The following is a 21,585-nucleotide window of genomic DNA, read 5'->3' as shown; positions in this document are numbered from 1 at the left end:
GGTTTCACCTTGGCTGGCTTCTCCCCAGCACAATGTGTCCGACGTGCAGCTGCTACTCTGCAGACACCAGGACTTAGAGAAGTTGCTGGCAGCCCAGGAAGAGAAGTTTGCCCAGCTGCAGAGGAAGGCAGGGGTGAGAAGAGGCTGGGTGAGGGTCCACCAGCAGCTAGGGGCCTGAGGGTGGGGGGCGGGGAGGGGTGGGAGCAAGCTGAGAAAGGAGCTGCCCTATGTCCCATGCACTGAGCCCACGGCTGACCCCTCGGTCAGCCTCGGGATGGAGCTGATTCTTTGCCAGGCCAGCTGCAGGGCCCTGTTACCCTCCGACCCGGGAAAGGCTGGAGTCCCACTGTGGACTAGGATGACGGGGAAGTGTCTTAAGCCAGCTAAAGCAGGAACAGATGAAAGAACCATGAGGCTGGGGTTCTCTCTAGGGGAAGGGATTCGGGGAAGAGAGGTGACCTGACCTGGCTCACCTCACTCCCCTCTCAAAGGTGGACTGGACGCTGCTGCAGCAAGTGACAGGGCTGGAGCCCAGGAGTGCTGGCCACAGGCTCACATCCCCCAAGCAGAGGCCCTTTGGAAGCTGGTGGCCAGGAGTACAACTGACGGAGACAAGGGACCTGCAGCCAGGTGTCCCCATTGGGCCACCCATACCCTCTGCCACCACGGTCTCCCTGGAACCTGTGGCCCGGCAGCAGGAGCCCAGTGGGGCTGGGGCCACAGGGGTAAGGCCCAGACCCTGCAGCCAGCACTGAGCCCCGGGGTGGGGGGCACTGGACCTAGGAACTGAGAGTCCTCGGGAATGAAGTAATCAGAGAGGGGAAGATTGCTAGCCCACCTCTCAGAGGGGGCCTCTCCTCTGTTTTTGGATGTTTCCTGTGCCCCATCTTGCCCTTTCAGGATGCTAAGGATGTCCCCACCATGGAGGGATTTTTGGAGTTCCAGCAGCAGCTCCAGTCTGCCCAGAGGCAGGTAAGTATGAGAAGGTTCCTTCTCCAGGCAGCTCTCTCCCACAGAACAGCTTGGGCTCAGAAGGGCCACCAGGGCCTGGAGTCTTGACATGGTGGATAATCCCCCACCCCCGTTCTTAAGACAGTTTCATTCTCTTTATTTAAGTAATCTCTACACCCAGCACGGGGTTCAAATTCACAACCCAGCCCTGAGAGCAAGAGTCACACACACTATTGGCTGAGCCAGCCGGGTGTCCCAGAACAGTTTCCTTCTTAAGCTACCTCAGAGCTTCCCCACCCCAGGCTGGAGGATGGGACCCTCCTCCTCCTCCTCCTCTTCCTGGTTTCCCAGCACCTCATTCCCAGGCTCCCTTGGGCCAGTCCAGCACTTGGCCTTGGAGCCTCTGGTGACACACAGGTCTTCGCAAGGCCAGACTCCAGCCTCCCCTCCACACCCAGCTGGTACAGCCTCCCCACCTTCTCCCCACAGCCCTGCTTGAGCCTCTGGGATGGCTGCCATGGGACCCTAAGAGGTAGCTCCCTCAGCCTCTTCTGGGACAAGAGGACAGCAGCAGAGGTACTGGGCAGTGGAAAACATGGAAGACAGAGGACAGGCCCACAGGGAAGAGCGGACATGGCCGCGGTGACCCCTCTCATGTCTTCTCAGAATATGGCCCCGGTGGCCACCCTTGACCTCAGAGGAGCCCAGTGCGAGAGGCCAGGGCACCAGCATGGCAGGAAACACGCCTTCTCCTTAAGGTGAGGGCCATGTAGAGAAGGAGACAACAGCCCAGGGCCATACTGACCCAGCAGGCACAGCCTCCGAAGAGCAGCCCAGGGGCTGGAGGCAGGGGTCCCCTTATGGGTGGCCAAGAATTTTGACCCCTGGCTCCCTGGGTGGCAGGCTGAGCAGCAGGGTGGAGACGCCCTGGGCAGCACCATCAGAAGGGCAGGCCGAGAGCAGGATTCCAGCCTTGAGCAGCGCAGCTGGTAAGCACTGGGGGAACCTGGGGAGGGACTTGGGGTACTGAGTCCCTGGGCCCCCGGCTGCTGTTTCAGACATCTTCAGAAGTGCCATATCTAGTACCTCTCTACTTAGAGAGGTAAGTGGGACATCATGTCTTCCCAGAGAACTGAAGGCCCAGAAGGGGTAAACCACTTGCCAAAGATCACAAAGGGCAGGCTGGGCTTGCCCCCTGGCTGCCTTCTGGCCCTATCCCACCCCCCTCGGAATCTCTCGGACTCCCCTTCATGCTCCTTGGCTTTGTTCTGTGACCCTGGGACATTCTCTAACCTTCCAGTCCTCAAAAATCTCTGCAGGCCCTGCCCTTGGGGTGTCCTGTGGACAGTGGCCAAACCCAGCTCCAGCAGGAGGCATGCCTGGAACACACCCCAGAAGTCTCTCATCACTGTGGTCAGACGGGCTCCATCCAGAGACCGTGTGTTCAGGTCCTGTCCTCAGGCTGCTGTGAGCCCCGGGTGGGAGTCCCTCACCTGTTCCTCCCAAGCTCTCAGGGTTCCTGGCTCCCTTCCTCAGTCTCTGGTCCCATGGGAGCTGAGCCTGACCTTCCAGCATCCCAAAGGCCTCCTGAGTGTCTTCAGGGTCTTCTCTAGACTGAGTCTTTCTCAGCCCGTCTGCATTCAGCCTTCTGGGAGGCAGGGTGTGCGGGGTACCACATGGGCAAGGCTTGACGTGTGCCTGGCCTCCTGTAGCAGGCACGTCAGTCCATTTGAGCTGCTTTTAAAAAAATCACAGACTAGGTAGGTAACCAGAACCATTTATTTCTTACAGTTCTAGAGACTGGGAAGTCCACCATCAAGGTGCCACCAGATTCAGGGTCTGGTAAGAGCCATCTTCCAAGTCGTGATGGGAGCCCTCTCACCGTGTCTCACTTGGTGGAAGGGGCTAGGTTGTTCTCTAGGGTTTCTGTAAGGGCTCCCCTCTCATCACCTAATCATCTCCCAATATCATCCCCTTAGCGTTAGCATTTCCATGTAGGACTCTGTGGGGGAGACACAAACATGCAGGGAGTCTGCTGTCTACAGAAGGCCTCGCACAGGGGCCGGGACTGACCACTGATCTCCCTTTGCTATGCAGCCCAAAGTCTGAGCCTGGAGCACCCGGCCAGACCAGGGGGCCTCCCCTCTGAGCACACTGCTGAGGGCGTGCCCGGCCCGGCCGCCCCACTCAGGTAGGGCACCTGCGGATGTGGTGGGGGAGTGGTCCTGAGCTCCACGATTGGCACAGCTGCAGCCCTCTTAAGCCCAAGATCTGAAGACTCAGATCTGCTAGGGTGTGGGGTAACCCCCATATTTGAGACCCTCAGCAATAGAAAATCCTAGCACCCACCCTCCCAATCGGGTATGAGCCTCTGCTCAGAATCCAGGCCCTGAGGGTCCTCCTTTTCCTCACAGATTCCACGCCTGTCCCCTGACTTCTTCACTGAGGGAGATGCCCGTGAGCACTCACAGCCAGCCCCAACCCCTGGAGTTCCTGCAGGCTGAGGGCCCTGCCCAGGCACCTGCCCCCGGCTCACCCTCCCTTCCCTGCCCTGGCCAGGCCCAAGGTAAGGATACGCTGGGCATCTACCCCTGGCTCACTTCTTGGCCTCCTCTTCCTGTCCAAGACAGAAGATGGGTTGCCGGCTAGCCATATCTGGCCAGCACTCTGCCCTCTCTCCGGCTCTTCCCTCTTCCAACAGGAAAGGGGAACCTTACTATCCTCGAGCAGGCCAGAAGTCAGGCTGTCACCCCTCACACATACACTCATACAGACTCTCGCAAAGACAGACACCCCAGGTCAGGCCCGAGGAGTGTTTCCAGCACCTCAGAAGGCGGCCATGGCTGTGGTCTCTGGCACACAGGCTCCACTTTCAAATCCAGAGAACATGTTGCTGAATGAATAGGCTTTGTCCCTGGATGGTGGCTTCTAAGGCTCCCAGGGCCCCCATTTTTTTTCCACTGTGACACTAGCTACATGCCCTAGGCAGGGCCCAAGCATCAGTGGGCCAGAGCAAACAGGGGGATTTGGGTCACAAGAACCTGTTCTCTTCCCTCTACCCTCTGCACACTATGTATGGTCAGTCCTGCAGCTGCCTGTCAGCCACAATCCCAGCACCAGCAGGAGGAGGAATGTTCTAAGGGAGGCCAAGCCCTAAGTTCACTCTGCCTTCCTGTTCCCCCAACAGGTCAGGACCCTGAACCAAACCCTGAGGTGGCAGCAACCCTCAGGGCTACCAACAAGGACAATCTCTAGGAGACCAGCCTAAGATTCTGCTACCAGGACCAAGGTCTGGAACAGATAGTTCCTTGTTAAGAGGCAGCCCTCACCAAGACCACAGCTTGCTGTAGGAGGTCACTCTCTTGTTCCTGTGGCTCCTCTGATTGCAGATGTGGCCACCCCTGCTGTGGGAAAGAAAGCAGCCGTCTGACGGGGGTGCCACTGCCTCTGTGTCCACTCACCTGCGCAAGGCCAGGGTTCCCACAGCAGAACCCCCCGGGCCAAACGGGCCTCCCCACTGCTTAGAAAGGGTGGCCCTAACAGGGCACATGTGGTCTTCTCCTCAGGGGAAGTCCAGATGCACCTATTCGCTAGCTCTGGATGGGGTCTGGCAAGAGCTTTTTCAAACCAGTCCTTGTTACGTGTAACCACGAGCCTGGCATGATGTCACCTGTTCCCACCTCACATTTATATGAGCCTCTGTGACATATAAACCGCTCTATTTCACACAGTACAGTTACTCAAGGGAGCAAGGGGAGAGGGGCCCAGGGCTTTGAGCGCTTCCACAACTAGGATCCATACCACTCTGGGCTCAAGCCATTGTCTCCCATGTCTACCTCGGGTGACCACAGGCCCTCTAAACGTTCTCTTTGCTTGAAGAGGGAGCCATCTCTGGCCTGAGGAGACCAGGCCCAGCCCTTCTAAGCCGCTCAGGCTCCTGGCCCATGTAGGGGACAAGGCTGCTGGTAGCTGTGGGGCCCTGTCAGGGTGGTGTTGGGCACATGGCCTGGTGAAGCCCCTCGGAGGGCAAGGGGGCCGTGGCTAGGCCCTCCAGGCCCCAGGGGCTCTGGAACCCTGGGTGAGGAGTGTCTGCCCCAACTCTTCCTGTCCACCAGGGTCTCCTGGGTGCAAGTCTGAGGGGCCCGTTGGGGGGCTCGGGGGAAGCCCTGAGCCTGCCCCCCATGCCCTCACTGGGGTTGGTGGTGCTGTCGCCTCCGCAGCACGGCACCCCGCAGGGCCTCCAGTAGCTGCTCCCGGTTGTTGCAGATGTTGTAGTGGGTCAGGCGGAGCAGCTTGTCTGCATCCTCCAGGCTGTAGGTCAGCTTCGAGTAGTGGTAGGGAGAGTCGGAAGGAGACAGGTTCACCTCCCCAGCCGCCTTCTCTGTGGGGGTCCGTGGGATGCCTGGGGGAGGGTGTGGAGCTGAGGCTGGGGGTCCCCCAGGGAGAGGCATGAAGGCCGGGCTGGGGTGACAAGGGGCTGGGGGCTCACCCGGGGCCGAATACTCCCGGAAGGAGTCGTCCACCAGAGGGAAGTGCAGCACCGCCGGGGCGTCGGGGCAGTCTGGGTCTAGAAACAAGTGGCACTCGCGAGGCTGGCGCTGCTCCTCAGGGCTGGGCGAGATGGGCGGGAATGGGATGCCCTGCTCCCCACACAGCCGGCCCAGAAGCTGCAGTTGCTGCACGGCAGGAAGAAGGGGGTCAGAGGGCAGGGCCCGTGGGGGCTCCCCAGTGTCTCCAACGCCGGGCCAACTGAACGGGGAAGTCAGCTGAGACCCCTAGGACTAGGTGCCCAGATGCCAAATCGAACCCAGGCAGACCCCCCAGGACCAGGCCAGACTTTAGAAAGTGCTTCAACACTGAGCTCACTGCAAGGGGCTGCTAACAATTCCCAGAAACTTTACTGGACGAACGAAAACTGACATCAGAGGGTTCCCGAGGTTCAGGACCAAATGGTGGGTGGCAGGGAACCCAAAGGGGTCCCAAAGGTAAAATACACTTAAAAACCTCTCCCTGTCCCTCTAACTTCCCCTGGTGGTAAAAATCATAGGATCCAGAATTCACAGGACGCCATTCACATGTTGTCTCCATCTCAGACCCTAAGGGAACTAGGACCAGATACTGGACTTTAAGGTAGATGTCCTGGGAGGCAGGAGCCAGAATGTCAGGCCAGGCCCGTTGTCACTACTCCCTCCCACACCTGCCCCCCCAGCCCACCTGAAAGGCTCCTTCAAGGTTGTAATCCAGTGACAGGACGAGGTCCACATCCCGTGTGGGCCGCAGAAGGGGTGGGAAGCTGGTGTTGATAAGGTAGCCAACATCCAGCAGACAAAGGTGAGGCTCGGCAGGTGTCAGCTGGTTGGGGAACCCATCCAGTTTGGTGGCTGGAATGATTAAGGGGATGGGGTGGAAAAGCAGTGCTGAGGGCACCAGACCCCTTGAGCCTAATGCTAGCACTGTGCTGCTGGTAGAAGCCGACTCTGTCCTCTGGTCCCTGAGCTCTCCTGCCAGAGTCGCCCTGCCCCCGCCAGAGGGGCCCTGGTTCCCAAAATAAGGAGAGAAAAAAAGCTTGCCAGTCTAGGCAGCCCAGCGAACTAAGCTCAAGAAGCTTGCGGCCCAGGGGTCGGAGGGTGTCGATGTCTAGACCAGAGACCCAAGGCTCAGGTGGCCATGGGCAGACCTTGGAGAGCCGGGACCAAGGAGAGAAGATACCTTTCCAGGTGGAAAAGTAAGGATCATGGAAATAGTCCTTATGGAAATGGAGGCCACGCAGGAAATTATGGGTGGCCTGGGCCAGTGGGCGCCGTGTCAGAAGGTCGGTGAAAAACTCTGCAATCCTTCCGGCCCCCGTAGGAGGCTCTTCTATCTTCAGAAGAGGGACCTGCTCCTTGTCTGCAGTCAAGAAAGGGGAAAGTGGAATGTCTTTTAGGAAATGGGGACCCCTGAAATTTTACCCCAGTTTCCATGGACTCCCAAAGGCCAGCCCACCATGCCCCTGCTACCCCAGTGGCTGCATCTCCAGCTCCTTCCAAGAAGCCCAGGCACCTACCCCGGCTGGCCTGATCCTGTGCCCAGCGGTCCCAGAACTGGCTGGGCTCCGAAGCCCAGTATAAGCTGTCCTGGAGGTTGGCTGCATACAGGTTGCTCCAGATACCTGAGAGAGGGACACGAGGGCGACAGCCCCCCACCCTATCACAACCTGACCCATCCTAGACCAGGAAACGGCCCCGTGACTGAGCCAAGAGGTGGAGGCTTGCCATCTGCCTCGGGCCCCTTCTCCCCACTACCCCAGCTTCCCAAACCTGCCAGGCCCCACCCTCACCTTCAAGGAAGCAGATTCGGGACTCAGGAAGCCGCTTGGTCAGGCGCCCCATGAAGAACTCAGAACCGAAGAGCTCAGAGGGGATGAAGGCTCCATACTTGGGAAAGCCAACCTCATACGGGGAGAACTCGCACCACTCTGTGGGAGACGACACAGCCTCACTGTGGGGATCAGAACCCCCGCACCCTCTAACACCACAGGCTTCACATCGGGGCAGCCTGGTGACCCAGAGACTCAGACTGGTTGCAGGCACCCTGAGCATGAGTGACTCTGGTAGGATAACAGTCTCTGGCAAGCATGAGACCTGGCCCTGAAGTGGGGAGTGAAACACCCACCTTCTACACACAAGCCCAGCTCCCCCCGACCCTGCTGGCCACGAGGGCGCCACTCTCGGCACCAGGACTGCTCACCTCCAAATTCAAAGGTGGTCAGGCCCTTCTCCTTGGTGTTTAGGGCACAGTAGATGGGCAGAGGGTTCTGGCCTCGACTCAGGGCCTCCCGCTGGTCTGACAGTGTGCAGTCACGGGGCTGGTGGAAGGAGAGGATTCGAGCCTCAAGCTGTGGCTTTCTGGGGCCGGAGACCTTTGCCCGCCCTGCTGCCCAGGGCTGCTCCCCATCTCCCAGCTGTGCCCTGGCCATGCCCCTCCCCGCACCTCCTCGTGCAGCAGGCCCTCACTGATGAGGGCCCACAGGTTGGTGAAGCAGGGCGGGTGGCCCAGGCGGGCCCGCTCAGCCAGCTCCTGCCGGTACCGCTGCAGCTGGCTGGGGGCAAGCACGCCCAACTTGCTTTTGGTCACCTGTGTCTTCAGGGACTCGGTGGGTCCCGCCAGGTCCTTCTGAGACCATTCTGGGTCCTCATAGAGGTTGGTCAAAGCCCTGGGAAAAGCCAAAGCCAGGGCGTCACTGCACACCGTGCGCTCTCTATCCCAGTCCAGTAGGCACCTTCCAACAGTCCCGCTATGCAGGTCTCCCTCCAGCACATCCTTTCTCCCTTCTCTCACTGCTGGGTCAGAGGCACCCACGGAGTCTAGAAGAGTCCCCCCACCCCCCAACTCCTGCACTGCACCTGCCGCCAGCTCACCAGGTGGAGCCCGAGGCCCCTGTGATGTAGGAGACACAATCCAAGAGCCCCAGCTCCCTCAGTCCAGCCAGCTGCCCGTAGAGGGACAACATTGCCCGTATCCCACCGCCGGTGGCCATGACAGCGACCACGGGGACCTGGAAGAGAGCACACCAGGCCAGGTCAGGCAGGCCTGCTGAGGAGGATCTAATCAGAAGTAGCCTCTCAAGGATTGGATTTATTTGGTTTTAAGAACTCCAGTACAAATGGACAAGTTCCAGGCCTCACCTCCTCACCCCTAGCCCCTGAGGAGTCTGGTGACCACTTTCTGGAAGCCCCACAGCCACCTCAAAAGTCTCCCACACAGCCACCCCTTTCCCTCTTGACAGGAGATTCCCCAAGCTGATTGAGCCTCCAGGGGCTCCCCCAGGCCCACAGGCAGCCCTCAGGCTGCATGTCCCACTGATTGGGCAGACTGGATCCAAGTCCCAAAACCTGGACCAGGCTGAGAATCAATAAACAAGGAGAAGGAAAGTGGTTTACAGCTCCAGGTGCCTGGTGCGATGCTCTGCTGCGTCGCCAGGGAAGCAGCGCAGGGGCAGGCACACAGGAGGCGGGCCGAGCTCTGCTCTGCTGAAGAAACAAGCCCTTGGCTCTGCGCCCGCCCAGCCTGTCCAGTACACATGGCCCACAGACCTCGTCCTCCTGCAGGTCGTCATCCAGCTGCAGGACCTGCTTCAGGGCTCTGGCCACCAGCTGCTTCCTCCTGCTCAGGAAGGCCTGCTCCTCCGCACAGGGGCCACAGCCCAGCCGCACGGCCAGCTCCTTTGGTCTAGGGGGGTAAGGAAGGGGCTAGGAGGCAGCTCCCCACCTCATCACAGACAAGGAAGCCGGGTCTGCCTCCCCTGAGAAACCCACTGCCAACTCCCACCCCTCTCCCCAGCCCTCACCCCTGCCTGGCCTGAAGCATGAGGTGTATGACTGTGAGGGGGAGAAAGTGGACACGGACCCCCACAGGACCACAGGAAGGCAACAAAGTGGATTCGCAGGACCAGAAATGCTGGGGTCCCAGGCTGCATGGAGGCCGCTGGGTGGGTCCCACCACCACAGATCTACTCCCCCCACCCTGAGCTTTGCTCCCTCACCACCCAAAAATGACTCCAAAAGAGATAAGAAACAGTGCTCCCACCTCTTCAAGGTGAAAAGCTAGTCTTCCAGGCATGTGAGGAAGGGCCCAGTTTGGGGGACTCCTCTTGTCTCATGAAGGTTAGCTAAGGTCCACCCACAACAGCTGCCACCCAAAGGGAGTGTGATTTCTCTCCTCTGGCAGCTCCCTTGCGCTCTCTCTGCCTCAGTCTCAGGCTTAGGTACTTAGGTAACCCCCCCACACCACCACCCCACCGCCCTCTCCCAGCCGGTTCTCACCCTTCTTTTCTCAGCTCCACCCTCATCAGGGGCTCCTGGAAACCATAAACACCAGTCACAAAAGTCGGCCACCATGTTTCTTTCACCCCAGCCCAAGTTACACCCTATGATAACAACACACCACACCACACCCCCCCACCCCCCACACACCCCCCACCCCCCACCCCATGCTCCCTTGGGCCTCCGGCCATCTCCACAGGGGCAAGGCCTGAGGCTTGAAGGCAGGGCTGCTCAGAAGATCCCTGTCCCCAGAACCTGGCCCAAAGCCTGCAGCCCCTACTACAATGGGCCAGCCCTGAAAGCCTAGGGCCCGGCCCATGCTCCTGGCATTCTTCCTCTGGTGATCAAGTACCTGGGATGTAGGGAAGACAAGCCTCACTACTTGGCCAGAGGGCAAGGCGCTTAGGGGCACCTTTAGTTGCTCTTGAGGGGCACCCTGCAGGGCAGATGAAAGAAGACCTCAGAAGACCCTTTGGTTCCAGCAAGGACCTCACCCATTGCCCCCAGGGAGTAACAAAGCAGCAGGAAGAGGGGTAGGAAGCCATCGACCCACCCTCTTCTCAGGATGCCTGATTCTGCTAGAGAGTGATGTGGCAAAGGGCTCAGCATGAGCAGAGGGGCCGGCTAGGAGCAAGCAGGGAGGAAAGGAGGGAGGAAGACCCCGCAGGCCCTGCCCCATATGAGGAAGCAGCACACTACCTGCAGAAGGATACCCAGCTCCTGCTCCCAGCAGGCCGGGCAATGGAAGCAGACAGGGCCAGCGCCTACGGAGGCCTCCTGTTGACCCTCACAGGACCCAGGAACCACAAGCTGAACTCTGCCCTCAGATTCTGGAAACAGGAACCAGAGCAGAGATGCTGCAAGTGAGATCTTGATGCTCAGAGGCCCAAGGCTGTCTCACCTAAGGGGCCTGAGGGCCACTTCTGTCCCCCCACTGCAAGGGAAGACTGGCACAGGACCAGGCTGGGCGATGGGGCCCCCACCATACCCCCTCACAGACTATGGGGCACACTCAAGTCCTAGGAAGTCCCAGCATGGATCTGCCCCTAACCTCTACTGCTGCCTATGAGAGCAGAGGGCAGCTAATGGAAGGTCCGTCCCTTCCAGGGTCCCCTTAGAAAGGGGAAGACAAGGACAGAGGGCTGTGGGCTATGCTAGTAGGTAGAGACTTACGTTTCTGATCCCCTGCCTCCTCCAGTCGAACATGCAAGCAGGAGAGCTCCCGGGCCTGAGTCATTAAGAAAGCCCCTTAGACTTGAACCCCTCTGTGCTAGAGGCCCCCACCCTCCCAGTACCCTGGTTTTGGTCCTCAGCACCTTATTACATTGGCACTGAGTCACCAAACATGTGCTTGGGCTTGTATTCTCTTGAAGAACTGAAATCCCACGGCCTCCCCAACTCAGATCAACCCAAGTCCCCAGTGGGGGCCCAAGCTTCGGGCCCAGGAAAGAAGGCCTGAGGGAGGGTTTCTGCACTCACCACCAGGATGCCATTACTGACGAGCTGCTCAGCACAGTCTGTCCTGGAAAGAGCCCCCAGTGACCCTCAGTGTAAGCCCAGCTTTCCAGGTTCTCACCCTTCAAGGAGGACAAGACATTCCCCCACCATCACTAGAGGTCTCCCAGGGAAAGGTGTCAGCTCTGCGTGTGCTGGGCTCTGTCCTTTCCCCAAAAGAAACACTCCCACCCAGGAATCACCCCATCCCTCCTGACTCACAGTCTCTGCAGCCGAAATTCAACTTCTAGCCGCTCCTCACCCTGGAGACATAAAAGGGCAAGTTAGAAAGGGAGAGGAGCATGTGTATAGATTTTAATGCAGATGCCAGCTGGGGTTCCTCGGGCCCCAAAGGTGGGGAGAACCAATGTCCATCTCCAGGTTGCTCTGTCCACCTTCTCTGGGGGGCTCCTAGAAAGCTGTTCTTGGCTTAAGGGCCACGAAAGAGGGCCGGAGATGGGACTGTTCTTCAGTGACAGCAGGTCCTGGCTGACTATGGCCTTTGAGATGCCAGGGAGCCTAGACCACTCACTGGAGAAGAGGGCCATGTGCCCAGCTCTCCTCCCTGGGCGGAACCCCACTGTTACCCTGTGCACAGCCTTGCCTGAGGGTTCAGTGAGAAGCTCTCTCGGCGAAAGTCCCCAGCCTGCAAAGTCCCCAAGTCAAACAGCACTGACAACATGGGGTCATCACTGGTCAGAAGGTCCTGGTCAAAGACTTGCAGCTGCAAGACATTCTGGAAAGGAAGAGAGTGAGCAGCTGCAGGAAGGAGGAGTGGAGTAGGAAGATGAGCAGGTCAGAGCATGGAGTGAGGGCTGTCAGGGACAGTGGGCCCACCTTGAGCTGGCTGTGGATTCGAAAGCGAAAGCTCTGATTCCAGATGGGGTTTCTGCTGTTCTTGACCGTGCGTGTCTGGAGCCTGTGGCTAGAGGCTGTGGGCAGCCACAGACTCACATAGCAGTCAGAGGGAGTCACTGTGGGAAGGGGGAACATGTGCCTGCTAATGGTCAAGAGCCCAACCCAGCCCAGCTGCCCACAGTCCATGACCTTCCATCACAAGCAGGCCCCAGAGGCTGAGACCCATGGAATGGGGCTGGGTCAGGAGGTAGGAGGAGGAGAGGCTGAGGGCCTACCTGACATTCAACCCAGTCCCTCCTCTTGGCACCCTCTCTTGGACTTCCTGCATCCCCAGCCCTGGAGTCTCTTCCCACTGGCTCTGTCCCACTGTGAACCCAGCTACAATGTCGATGTCCTCCCTGGGCCCAACACTCACCTAGGTCCTTTGAGGGCAGGCCATGAGCCTGCAGGACACGAACAGTGAGCAAGCAGGTCCCAGGAATTTTTGCCTGCAGAGTGGGGAGAGGACAGGCTTGCTGCAGGCTGCTGGGCCCAAAGGAGACGAGGGTCATAGAAGAGGCCAGGGTGACCCCTCCAAGACTAATCATGACCCAAAGGGACTGGCCCTGCCCAGCCACACGGCTGCTCTGCACCCCATCAGAGCCCTGAAAGGAAAGGCGGCTATGGTAGCAGCTACCTACCAATACTTACACAACACTCGGCGCCGGCACTGGTCCAAGGGCTTTATGTACATTCATTTAATCACACAACCGCCCTATGTGTAGGGACTACTTATTATAACCAGTCCCACAAGGAAACAGAAGCACAGAAAGGCTAGTCACTTGCGTGAGGTTCAGGGCCAGGACAGACCAGGCTGGCACAACTCAAGCTCTCCATCCCACACTCACCTGCTTCCAGTTCCTGCTATAGTTTCTTCCAATCTTTTGACCCCATAGCTAACACATCCCAGCTAACCCCTGCTAAGTGGCCTGGAGGCTGGCCTTGGGTGGCAGGAGGCCTGGAGGAATAGGAGGCTCCAGAGGGAGCCAGACCCAGCCTGGCCTCGGGCTCCCTGGTGGGACCCCTCCCCTAGTTAAGCAGCTAAATGTAGGCATTTAGCTGCAGGTCTCTTTGGAGAAACAGAAATGAACACAGACTTGGTTTTCAGACAGCCTCTCCACCCCTGGCCAGGAATCATTTCTGGAAATGGGCCCTCTGCTTGAGTAGGAACAGCAGTTAGCAGCTCCCACCTCCCACAGGTTTTCAAGTCCTCCAGGGGCTACAGGGTTGGGCGAAAGAGGGTCCCCAGGTGGGTCCATCCAAACCCATGAACATGGATCTGGGGATATAAACCATGGCAAGTGTGCCAGGGAAGCCTGTACCAGCTATTCCTTTTGGCCTCAGAAGGGTCCTGAAGGATACAGTCCAGGAGCAGAGCTGGGGAAACACATCTGTCAGTGTCTGCCCTGGAGCCCCCACGGTCCAAGCCTGGGAGAACCCACTTCCTCGGAACCTGGGCTCTCAGGGCCCAAACCCACAGGGCCAGGGAACTCTGCCTGGAGCCCATCGCTAGGGCAGGACACCTTCATCCGACACCAGCATCCCCCACCGACTCCCTTCTCCACACCTGGAGACACCCACAGCTCCCAGTAAGAAATAGCATTAAGCTGGAGACACCAGGGTGACTCAGTTAAGCATCCAACTCTTTATTTCAGCTCAGGTGAGGACCAGCCACGGGCCCCCAAAAGTCGGGCCCCACGCATCGGGCTCCGAGCTCCGTGGGCAGTAAGCTGGAGATTCTCTCCTTCTGCCCCCTCTCCACCCCCAGCTCCACATGCGTACTCTCTCTCAAGTCAACAAATTTTAAAAATTAAAAATAAATAAACATTAAAGAATAAATAGTATTAACCAGGCCCCAGGAGGACCAAGGGTCAGAGTAGGGGCCTAGTGCCCTAGCAGGTCTTACCAGAGCCATGAGGCTGGCTGTTCTCAAGGGCCACAAATGGCAGGCAGTGGACGCAGGACCAAGGACTGCTGGCTTTTTAACCCAGGGCCAGTGATGTACCTGTTTGCCCCAAGCTCCTCCCTGGTCCCTCCCAACTGCTCCCACTCCACCCAAGCCTCACACCCACTCTAAGACAAGCCACCTGCCAAGGAAACGAGGGACCTTAAACCTATGCGGAGACTCAGACACCCCCGTGATGGGGGCCTACCACCCACGAAGACCTGTTTCCTCCAGCCGTTGCCATCAGCACCAATCCCACCCACCCCTGCTCTCATGCCCGCACCTAGAAGGGCCACTGACGTCTAGAAAGTAGGGAGTGGGCCCAGGGCAGCAGCAAGTGGAAGAGTCTCATCCCCTGTCACAGGGTCTTTCACAACCTTCAGTGCCAGTAGGACAGGAATGCCCGGTCCTGACTGAAGCACTTGGCCAACCTCAGTGCCTCAGGCCCATCACAACCCAGCAGGGGTGTGGTTTACTCCGTGCAGCCTTCCCAAGTCATGCAGGGCTGCCTCCACCCTTGGAGCCGGGTGGCCAGGATGATGAGGCCTCCGGGTGGCATTCAGGGATGGGGGCTCTTCCAGGTCTGGGTGGCTGCAGGGAGGGAGGGGGTCTGAGTGCAGGGACCCCTGCGGAGGTAGGGGGCAGGGGTCCCCTACCTGTCCTTGTTGTGGGAGAAGCAGGAGTGTCCCTGGAGGCTCCAAACCCCACCAGCTGCCCTGGAGCCGGAGGACAGCCAACAAGGCAGAGTAAAGCTCAGTGCGGCTTCACAGGCTGAGTCAGTGAGGTGCACTCGCCCTAAGAGTGGCTGTGATGGCTATCATGGAGAGAGGGGTCTTGGGAGCTGAGAGCCCCTCAGGCTCAGGTCTGAAACCGGCCCTTGGCCGCTATCAGAGTAACTCTGAAATGTTTACCTAAACCTTCCAGCCCTCACCAGACCATAGAAGGCACCTTCGAGAGGGAGTCTCAGCACATGTAAATCAGTCATCTTTTATTGCATGTTTCCCTCCATGACAGCCCTTATGGTCCCTAAGGCGCTCTCTCCGAGGCTCCCAACACCCCGTGGGGAAGGAAGCAACCTTCTGCCAGTGCTCCAAGGCAATCAGCTGCCCGAGGCCACGGGGCCAGCGAGAGGTGGCACCACACCTGAAGCCCCACGCCTCCCCCCAGGACAAGCTGCTGCCTCACCTGTGTGGCAACTTCCTGGGAGCCTACACCCAGACCTGTCTGGCACCTCCTGGACCTCCAGGTCACCTCCCCAAGTCCTCCATCGCTGATCCCAAGCTGAGCTAGGCCAGCAGCCAGCACACTGACTCTGGGTTGCCTCTGGAAGTGACCTGGCCAGGGAGGGACACGACCTTTTCCCCCAGTTGGCAATGTAGGCAGTGTTCAGCAGGGCTCCATCAGTCGAGGCCCGAGGCCTTAGTAAGGGAGTCAAGCAGCTGGAAGTAACTGTACTTAAGGTCATACTCCATGTCATACCAGTAGTTCACTGTGGACAAAATGGAGACCCTTGCACAAAGGTCCCCCTCTGAACTACCTGCCACCCTGACCCACCGCCCAGCTGCCCTGCTGGGCCAGCTCCTCACCCGCAATGCAGCCATGGGACTGCTGCACATGGTGGAACCACAGGGCCGGCAGGTAGAGCATCTCACCGGCCTGCACCGTGCAGCAAAGGGCCCGGGCCTGACTGTAACTGGGGTACCGGGCCAGATCCGGAGCCAGCGGGTCCAGTGGGATCCAGGGTACCTGGGGACACAATGGATGCCGGGGAGCAGGTCAAAAGCCCCCAGGCCCTGCAGCTCTGTCCCGTCCAAAGGTAAAGCCCACGAGCCTGGCCCTGTTCAGCACTGGGAGAGCCCCAACTTAGGGATCTTTCAGAGTCAGATGCCATCTCCCCAGCTCCATTGTGCCTGCTCCTCAGAGACCAGTATCCGACCCTTCCCTCTCCCCAGGGCCCAAGAACAAGGCAGACACCTTCTCCATGGCCTCTTCATCCACTATCTCAAAGGAGTCCTCTTCGGTTAGCTGGTAGGTCGCCGGTGTGTACAGCTCTGAAAGCAGAGAAAGGTGTGCGGACACTAGAATGGCTGCGGCTTCAGTTCCTCCCACTTGCTCCCAGTGTTGAGTACAACTGCAACACTGCATCCACACCTCAGGCCTGGCGCACCAGCCCACCCAGGGCCCTCACTGGCCTCCCTCTACCTTGGCCCCCTGCTCTTCAGCCCCTGCTGATGGAGTCCCATACCATAGGGGATGAAGGGCCGGTCGCTGGGTGGGTGTAGCAGGAAGCGTTTCTCCCCTGAGACCACACAGTAGAGGTTCTCGTAGTGGTCCTTATGTACTGCCAATGCAAAGAAGGCCCAGTGGGCAAGGTTATGAGGGTCAGGGCACAGGAGGAGCCAAATAATCACATTCAGGGCCCTGCCCCCAAGACAGATGTGACAGATGGTCTAAAAGAAGAACACAAGGGAGGCTCAAGGGGATGGTGAGGATGTGGGCAAGCATTAGGGTTTCAGATCTAGGCCCACCAGGGACCTGATGCTCACTGGGGCTCATCTCTAACAAGAGGGGGAATTCAAGCAAACAGGGCTCTTCTGAGTTCACCCCTGACCTATCTAGCCTTTGGTAGGCTTTCTAGAGACCTAGAAGAAACCACGTCCTCTGCTGCCAGTGCCATGGGACCTTCCCCAGCCTGAGCTGTCGGGAAGCCCTCTGTTGTGTCAAAACCCCAGAATCCGGGTAGAAATCCTGGAGAGAATAGTCAGTCCAACTTCCATCCAAACCAACCTTCTACTCTTGGCCTCCTCTTCCCTCCTCCCCCACCTCTGCATCCCTTTGACACCTACAAGATGTCACTGCAGCCGCCTCCCCCAGCCAGAAGTTCACAGCATCAGGCATCTTTCCTGCAGGTTGGAGGTAAGAGAGCGAGTTAGGAGGGGCTGTCCTCCAAGGCCAGGCTGGGAATAACCACCATACGGTGATACTGGTCCAGAGCCTGGAGGGGGGACCAGAGACTCACAGGGAGAAAACAGAGAAGGGTGAGTTCCAAGAGGGGCCTCCTCCCCTGGAGCACAAAGGAGGACAGCAATGTTCAGTTGTTCAATTCAAAGTCACGGCCTGGAGACTTGGGTGTTTAGTGCACAGAACCCGACCCTGAGGGACCAAGAGTGTGGGCGAAGTCATCACCCAAGGGAGAGGCTGCAAGCAGAGCCGACTCCTTCCTCCCCATTTCTTCCCTGCCCAGCTGACATCGTCACTCACCCAGTGCCTCGGAGGCCCAGGGAACATGGGACTCCAGATCAGGCAGCAGCTGGGGCAGCTCGGTGGGTAGGTTGGAGCACTGCTTCTGCACGTAGAGGACCCCCGGGTGTTGGGCATGGCCCTCTAGCACATCCAACACGTGGTTCAGGGGCAGGCGGCGCTCGGCTGGCATCACGAAGCGGTCCGCTCGAACGGCATCGGCATAGCCATCGGGGGTCACAGCCACGCTCACCTCTGTGGAGCCCACTGTGGCTCTGGAGGAGAGGACTTTCAGCTGCACCCAAATACCACCAAGTACCACCCAACACCCCCTAGGGCAGCCCCCACCTGAGATAGGGGAAGGACCACTTCCGCAGAGCTGGCCAGTGCTGCAGGGCATTACGGATGATGCAGGGCCTGTTGGGGCAGACCCAGTCGCGGTAGAAGTGGAGCGGAGTGGGGGGCTCGTCCAGGTAGGGCACGGCAGGAGGCACGCTGAGCTCTGAGAAAAAGAGGTGGAGGGGGGCTGAAGACGAGAGCGCCCAGCTGCTGCCCCTCCCTCTGCAGGGCACACTGTCACCACTGGATGATGCCCACTGATGCCCAAGGGACCCTGGACAACCAGGAACTGATGAAAGAGGGAACTTTAAGGGAGAAAGTGTGAAGCACCCACAAACACACCAAGATGCAGCCCTCAGAGTCCACAAGCCGGAGGCTGCTGCTCAACCCCAAACCCAAACCCTCCTCGAGACCACGTCCAGCCCCATATAGTGACCCCTTGGCTTTCCCATTCTGCAGTGCCTAACCCCCCCGCAGCCATGAGGGCAGGCAGCCATTTCAGGTGGTGCAGGGAGCTCCAGAATGAGCAGAGCTGAGGCCCCAAGGCCACAGACTGGTGTGGGTGAGTCAAGACTCTGGAAAGCACCCTCCCCCCAGTGATATATTCACTGAGCACCTAGAATGTACTCAGTGCTTGGTCTGGCCCGTGTGGAGGTATCAAGGGAGGATCCTACTGTCATCACAAGAAGATTACAACCCAACTGGGGAGACAGGCTGCCCCACGAAACCCTAAGAGGAAGAGTTAAGGGCTGAACTGTGTTTCTGATCTTACCCAATGGCATCACCACCCTCGGACACCCCACGCTACCTTGTGCATGTAGGCAGGTCGAACAGGACGCCACCTGCGCAGATGTTTCTAGTGGCCCTGTGTCACTTCTCACAGACCTCCTCTTCTCGGCTCTTCCTTCTTCCTCACTCTGGTCACCCTATGGGTGGTCCTGAAGTTCTACTGATGCCACCTCCTCTGTCTCTCCAACCACCCCCCACCTCCCCTCTGCTGCTATCTACATTCAGACTACCTCCTTGGGTCCTCAAATATCACTTCAGTGAGGCTTCCTTCCCTGGCGACCCTTTTAAATTGGAACCTGTCCCAAACAATCCTACACCCCTTCCCTTTTTTTCTTTTCTCTCCCTTTTTCATCACCACGTAACACACTACGTACCTCCCTTAGCAAAACTGTTTATTGATCTCTCTTGCTAAAATAGAACATAAACTCCACAAAGACAGAGATGCAAGTCTCATTTGCTGGTGTATCCCCAGGTCATAGAATGATCCCTAATACACAGCAGGAGCTCAGCAAATGTTGGCTTAGTGGTTGAAACAGAGTCTCCAACATCTCCTGGCTGGCTGTTTGCTGCAGTCAACTAACTAGTTTCCTTGGCTTACTTCCACTCCTTCGCAAAGCACCCCTCACCCTGGCCCTAGTCATCTTCCTAAAATACAATCTCATCTTGTCATACCCCTCGTTTAAAAAAAAAATGCTTTGATGGTTTACAAATTATAGTCCGTCCTGGCATGCATTCAAGGTGATACATGATCAGGCCCAACCTACCTTTCCAGTCTGGTTTCCTCCTGTCTGGTGCCGGCCCCTTACCACACTCTCAGGTGGAGCCAAACTTTGTTCCTGCTGCTCACTCAGACTGGAATGCCTTTTTCCTGGCTTCTACAGAGGCCGCACGGGGCTTCACTTTTTAGTTTCATCCGTGAGATCTAGCCTGAATGTCTTGGCCCCAGTGGGCGGGCGGCCACTGCACTAATTTTCTCTCTGAGGTCATTCCCTATCTCTTATGTCAGCCTCCACACCAAAGCAAAGTCATCTTTGCTTTGCGGGCAGAAAGTAAATGTCTTTAGATCAAAAACTGGAACTGAGTGGGAAGACCCTGGCAGGCCCAAGAAAACTGAAAAGGATAAGAGCTGGCACAGTGATTGCTTCACTGTCTAGAGAGGTAAGATGGAAACTGCCAAGCAGAAAAGGAAGCAAGGGGAGTGGGGAAGTTGGGGGGAGAGACACTGGCCCAGGGTCTTCCTAATTAGGCCATCCCATCAAAGCAGACACCCCTGCTTTGGGAAGGTGATTTAGGGGGCTCTGAAAATCTCCCTATTGTTCTCACTGAGATTCTTAAAATATGTGGAAACTGCTTTTTTTTTTTTAACCTTTTGCATTTTCTGCAATTATTTCAGTTTTACTACTTCCAGTTAAAAGACTTCCTGTAGAGAATGGCTATTGCTCCCTGCTGAGGCTTCGATGTGAGAGAATTTCAAAAGGAATTCAAACAATTCCTTTGGTCTAACAGTTCTTCTGTTAGAACTTTAAACACAAAATTCACAGGTGCAGAAAGCCTGCTCCAGCCACACTGGCCTTATCACTGTTCCGTGCACTCACCACACACCAGGCACGGTCCCACCTCAGGGCATCTGTCCCAGTGCCCTGTACATGCAAGACCCTTCTCTGATGTCTGAGCAGCTCACTTCCTCCCCGCCGCCCCCCTTTGTCAAGCCTGTGCTCAAATGTCGCTTTATCTAAGCTTACCCACCATGAATATCTTACTTAAAATTGGAACCTGCGCACCCCCCCTTCCTAGCCTGAGACCTTTTATTCTGCTTTACTTTTTTACCCACAACACTGATCTTCTAATCCACCTCTTCTACTGTATAATTAACTCATTTAGTGTGTCTAGGATTACCTCCTCACCTGGAATGTAAGGTCCACCAGGGCAAAAATTTTATTCAGTGACATATCCTAAATACATTGTTCAGAGCCTCACACATTGAGGTGCTTAGTACTGAGGGGCTCAAAATATTCGTTGCAACATTGGTGAAAAGAAACACTGCAAATGACCTAAATGCCTATCAACAGTAGGCTGATTCAGTGAATTACCATACTAGTACACAGGAGTGAAAATGACTGAGAAAGAAGGATATACGACGATCTTCAGGATACTTCGTGCAGAAAATTGTGTTTATCAGGCTACCACTTGTATACAGAAGGAGCTATATAGGCGTGTGTGTGTATAGATATAAACTGAGTATTTCTGGAAGGATGCAAACTGGAGCCTAGAATGGGAGGTATCCTTGCATTATAAATCCGGGTTTTTTTTTTTTTTTAAGCCACGTGCACGTGTTGCTAATTAATGGTAAAACAGATATGGGAGGGAAGGAATTAAGGAGAGAGAAAAACAAAAAAACAAGCAGGGGCAAAGCCAATGATTACTTATACAGCTGCCTACAATTCTCCCAAAGCTCTGCACCAGCTCGTAGAAAAATAAAGCGTTCCAGCAAAGGGTTCGGAAAGGGAGCATCCGACCACCTTAAGACAGCGATAGGAAAGGCTGGGAAGGGCAACAACAGACCGCCCCATTACTCAGGACGGGCTGACTGTGGGAAACACACCAGGGGGAAGACTGGCCCGGGCCTTGGGAGTAGGGCGAAGAGTCACCCCCAGAAAGCCACGAGAACACTGGAGCAGGGGAGCTGAGGACTCAGCACGGGGGCGAGGGCAGGGGTGGAACAAAAAAGAGTGATCGGAGAGGGGCCGGCAACGAGTCAGGTGAACGAGCTCCTGCGCTCCTTGAGGACACGAACTCACGGGAACCGTGGTGTCGGCGGCCCAGGAGGGTCAGGGCCCTCCCGACTCGGGGCCCCGGTTCCCCGCATGCCCAAGGTCCCGCCCGCGTCGTGAGGCTGCCCCGCGGTCTAGGCGAGGCCGCCGCAGCCTCCGCGTGAACCCACTCACCCCTTGCGGCGGCCGGGAATTCTCGTAACTCCCTCCGCACGGCGTCCAAAGCCGCCTCCGCCATCACGCCGCCGCCGCTGCGAGGCCACGCGTCCGCCCCCTGAAGACTCCGCCCCGAGAGGCCCCGCCCCACCGGGCCCGCCCCCAGCCGCTGAGCCCCGGCCCCCGCCTCCCCCCCTCC

The 21,585-nt window shown here is 57.6% G+C and overlaps 3 protein-coding genes across 3 annotated transcripts in view; 1 reads left to right on the top strand and 2 right to left on the bottom strand.

Moving 5' to 3' along the window:
* Positions 1–4,381, top strand: part of SPTBN5 (spectrin beta, non-erythrocytic 5) — a 45,928-nt gene extending 41,547 nt beyond the window's left edge. The window contains exons 60-70 of the mRNA XM_059181219.1: positions 29–133; positions 492–725; positions 901–972; positions 1,441–1,527; positions 1,618–1,709; positions 1,855–1,940; positions 2,271–2,399; positions 2,743–2,793; positions 3,049–3,142; positions 3,366–3,517; positions 4,139–4,381. Of these exons, the coding sequence (XP_059037202.1) occupies positions 29–133; positions 492–725; positions 901–972; positions 1,441–1,527; positions 1,618–1,709; positions 1,855–1,940; positions 2,271–2,399; positions 2,743–2,793; positions 3,049–3,142; positions 3,366–3,517; positions 4,139–4,206 (1,170 nt within the window). The 3' untranslated portion in view covers positions 4,207–4,381. The remainder of the gene's footprint in view (positions 1–28; positions 134–491; positions 726–900; positions 973–1,440; positions 1,528–1,617; positions 1,710–1,854; positions 1,941–2,270; positions 2,400–2,742; positions 2,794–3,048; positions 3,143–3,365; positions 3,518–4,138) is intronic.
* Positions 4,380–16,432, bottom strand: PLA2G4B (phospholipase A2 group IVB). Its single transcript, XM_059181251.1, has 22 exons — positions 16,337–16,432; positions 16,066–16,142; positions 15,678–15,837; positions 12,523–12,595; positions 12,087–12,223; positions 11,854–11,985; positions 11,472–11,512; positions 11,235–11,277; positions 10,929–10,983; positions 10,455–10,585; positions 10,108–10,191; positions 9,756–9,790; positions 9,027–9,162; positions 8,352–8,488; positions 7,924–8,146; positions 7,681–7,798; positions 7,271–7,408; positions 6,998–7,102; positions 6,661–6,840; positions 6,166–6,332; positions 5,441–5,627; positions 4,380–5,353 (listed from the first exon to the last, which is right to left on the bottom strand). The coding sequence occupies exons 2-22, from the start codon at positions 16,083–16,085 to the stop codon at positions 5,139–5,141; spliced, it is 2,517 nt and encodes an 838-aa protein (XP_059037234.1). The 5' UTR covers positions 16,086–16,142; positions 16,337–16,432; the 3' UTR covers positions 4,380–5,138.
* JMJD7 (jumonji domain containing 7) lies at positions 16,337–21,529 on the bottom strand. The gene is made up of 5 exons (XM_059181252.1): positions 21,405–21,529; positions 17,680–17,833; positions 17,353–17,606; positions 16,879–16,994; positions 16,337–16,432 (listed from the first exon to the last, which is right to left on the bottom strand). The coding sequence occupies exons 1-4, from the start codon at positions 21,466–21,468 to the stop codon at positions 16,882–16,884; spliced, it is 585 nt and encodes a 194-aa protein (XP_059037235.1). The 5' UTR covers positions 21,469–21,529; the 3' UTR covers positions 16,337–16,432; positions 16,879–16,881.
* Positions 21,530–21,585: the final 56 nt, after the last annotated feature.

This window comes from Mustela lutreola, chromosome 7, assembly GCF_030435805.1.
Source record: "Mustela lutreola isolate mMusLut2 chromosome 7, mMusLut2.pri, whole genome shotgun sequence".
NCBI classification, from domain to species: domain Eukaryota; kingdom Metazoa; phylum Chordata; class Mammalia; order Carnivora; family Mustelidae; genus Mustela; species Mustela lutreola.
The sequence above is the reverse complement of the archived record's forward strand: the minus strand, read 5'-3'. Positions and strand labels throughout refer to the sequence as shown.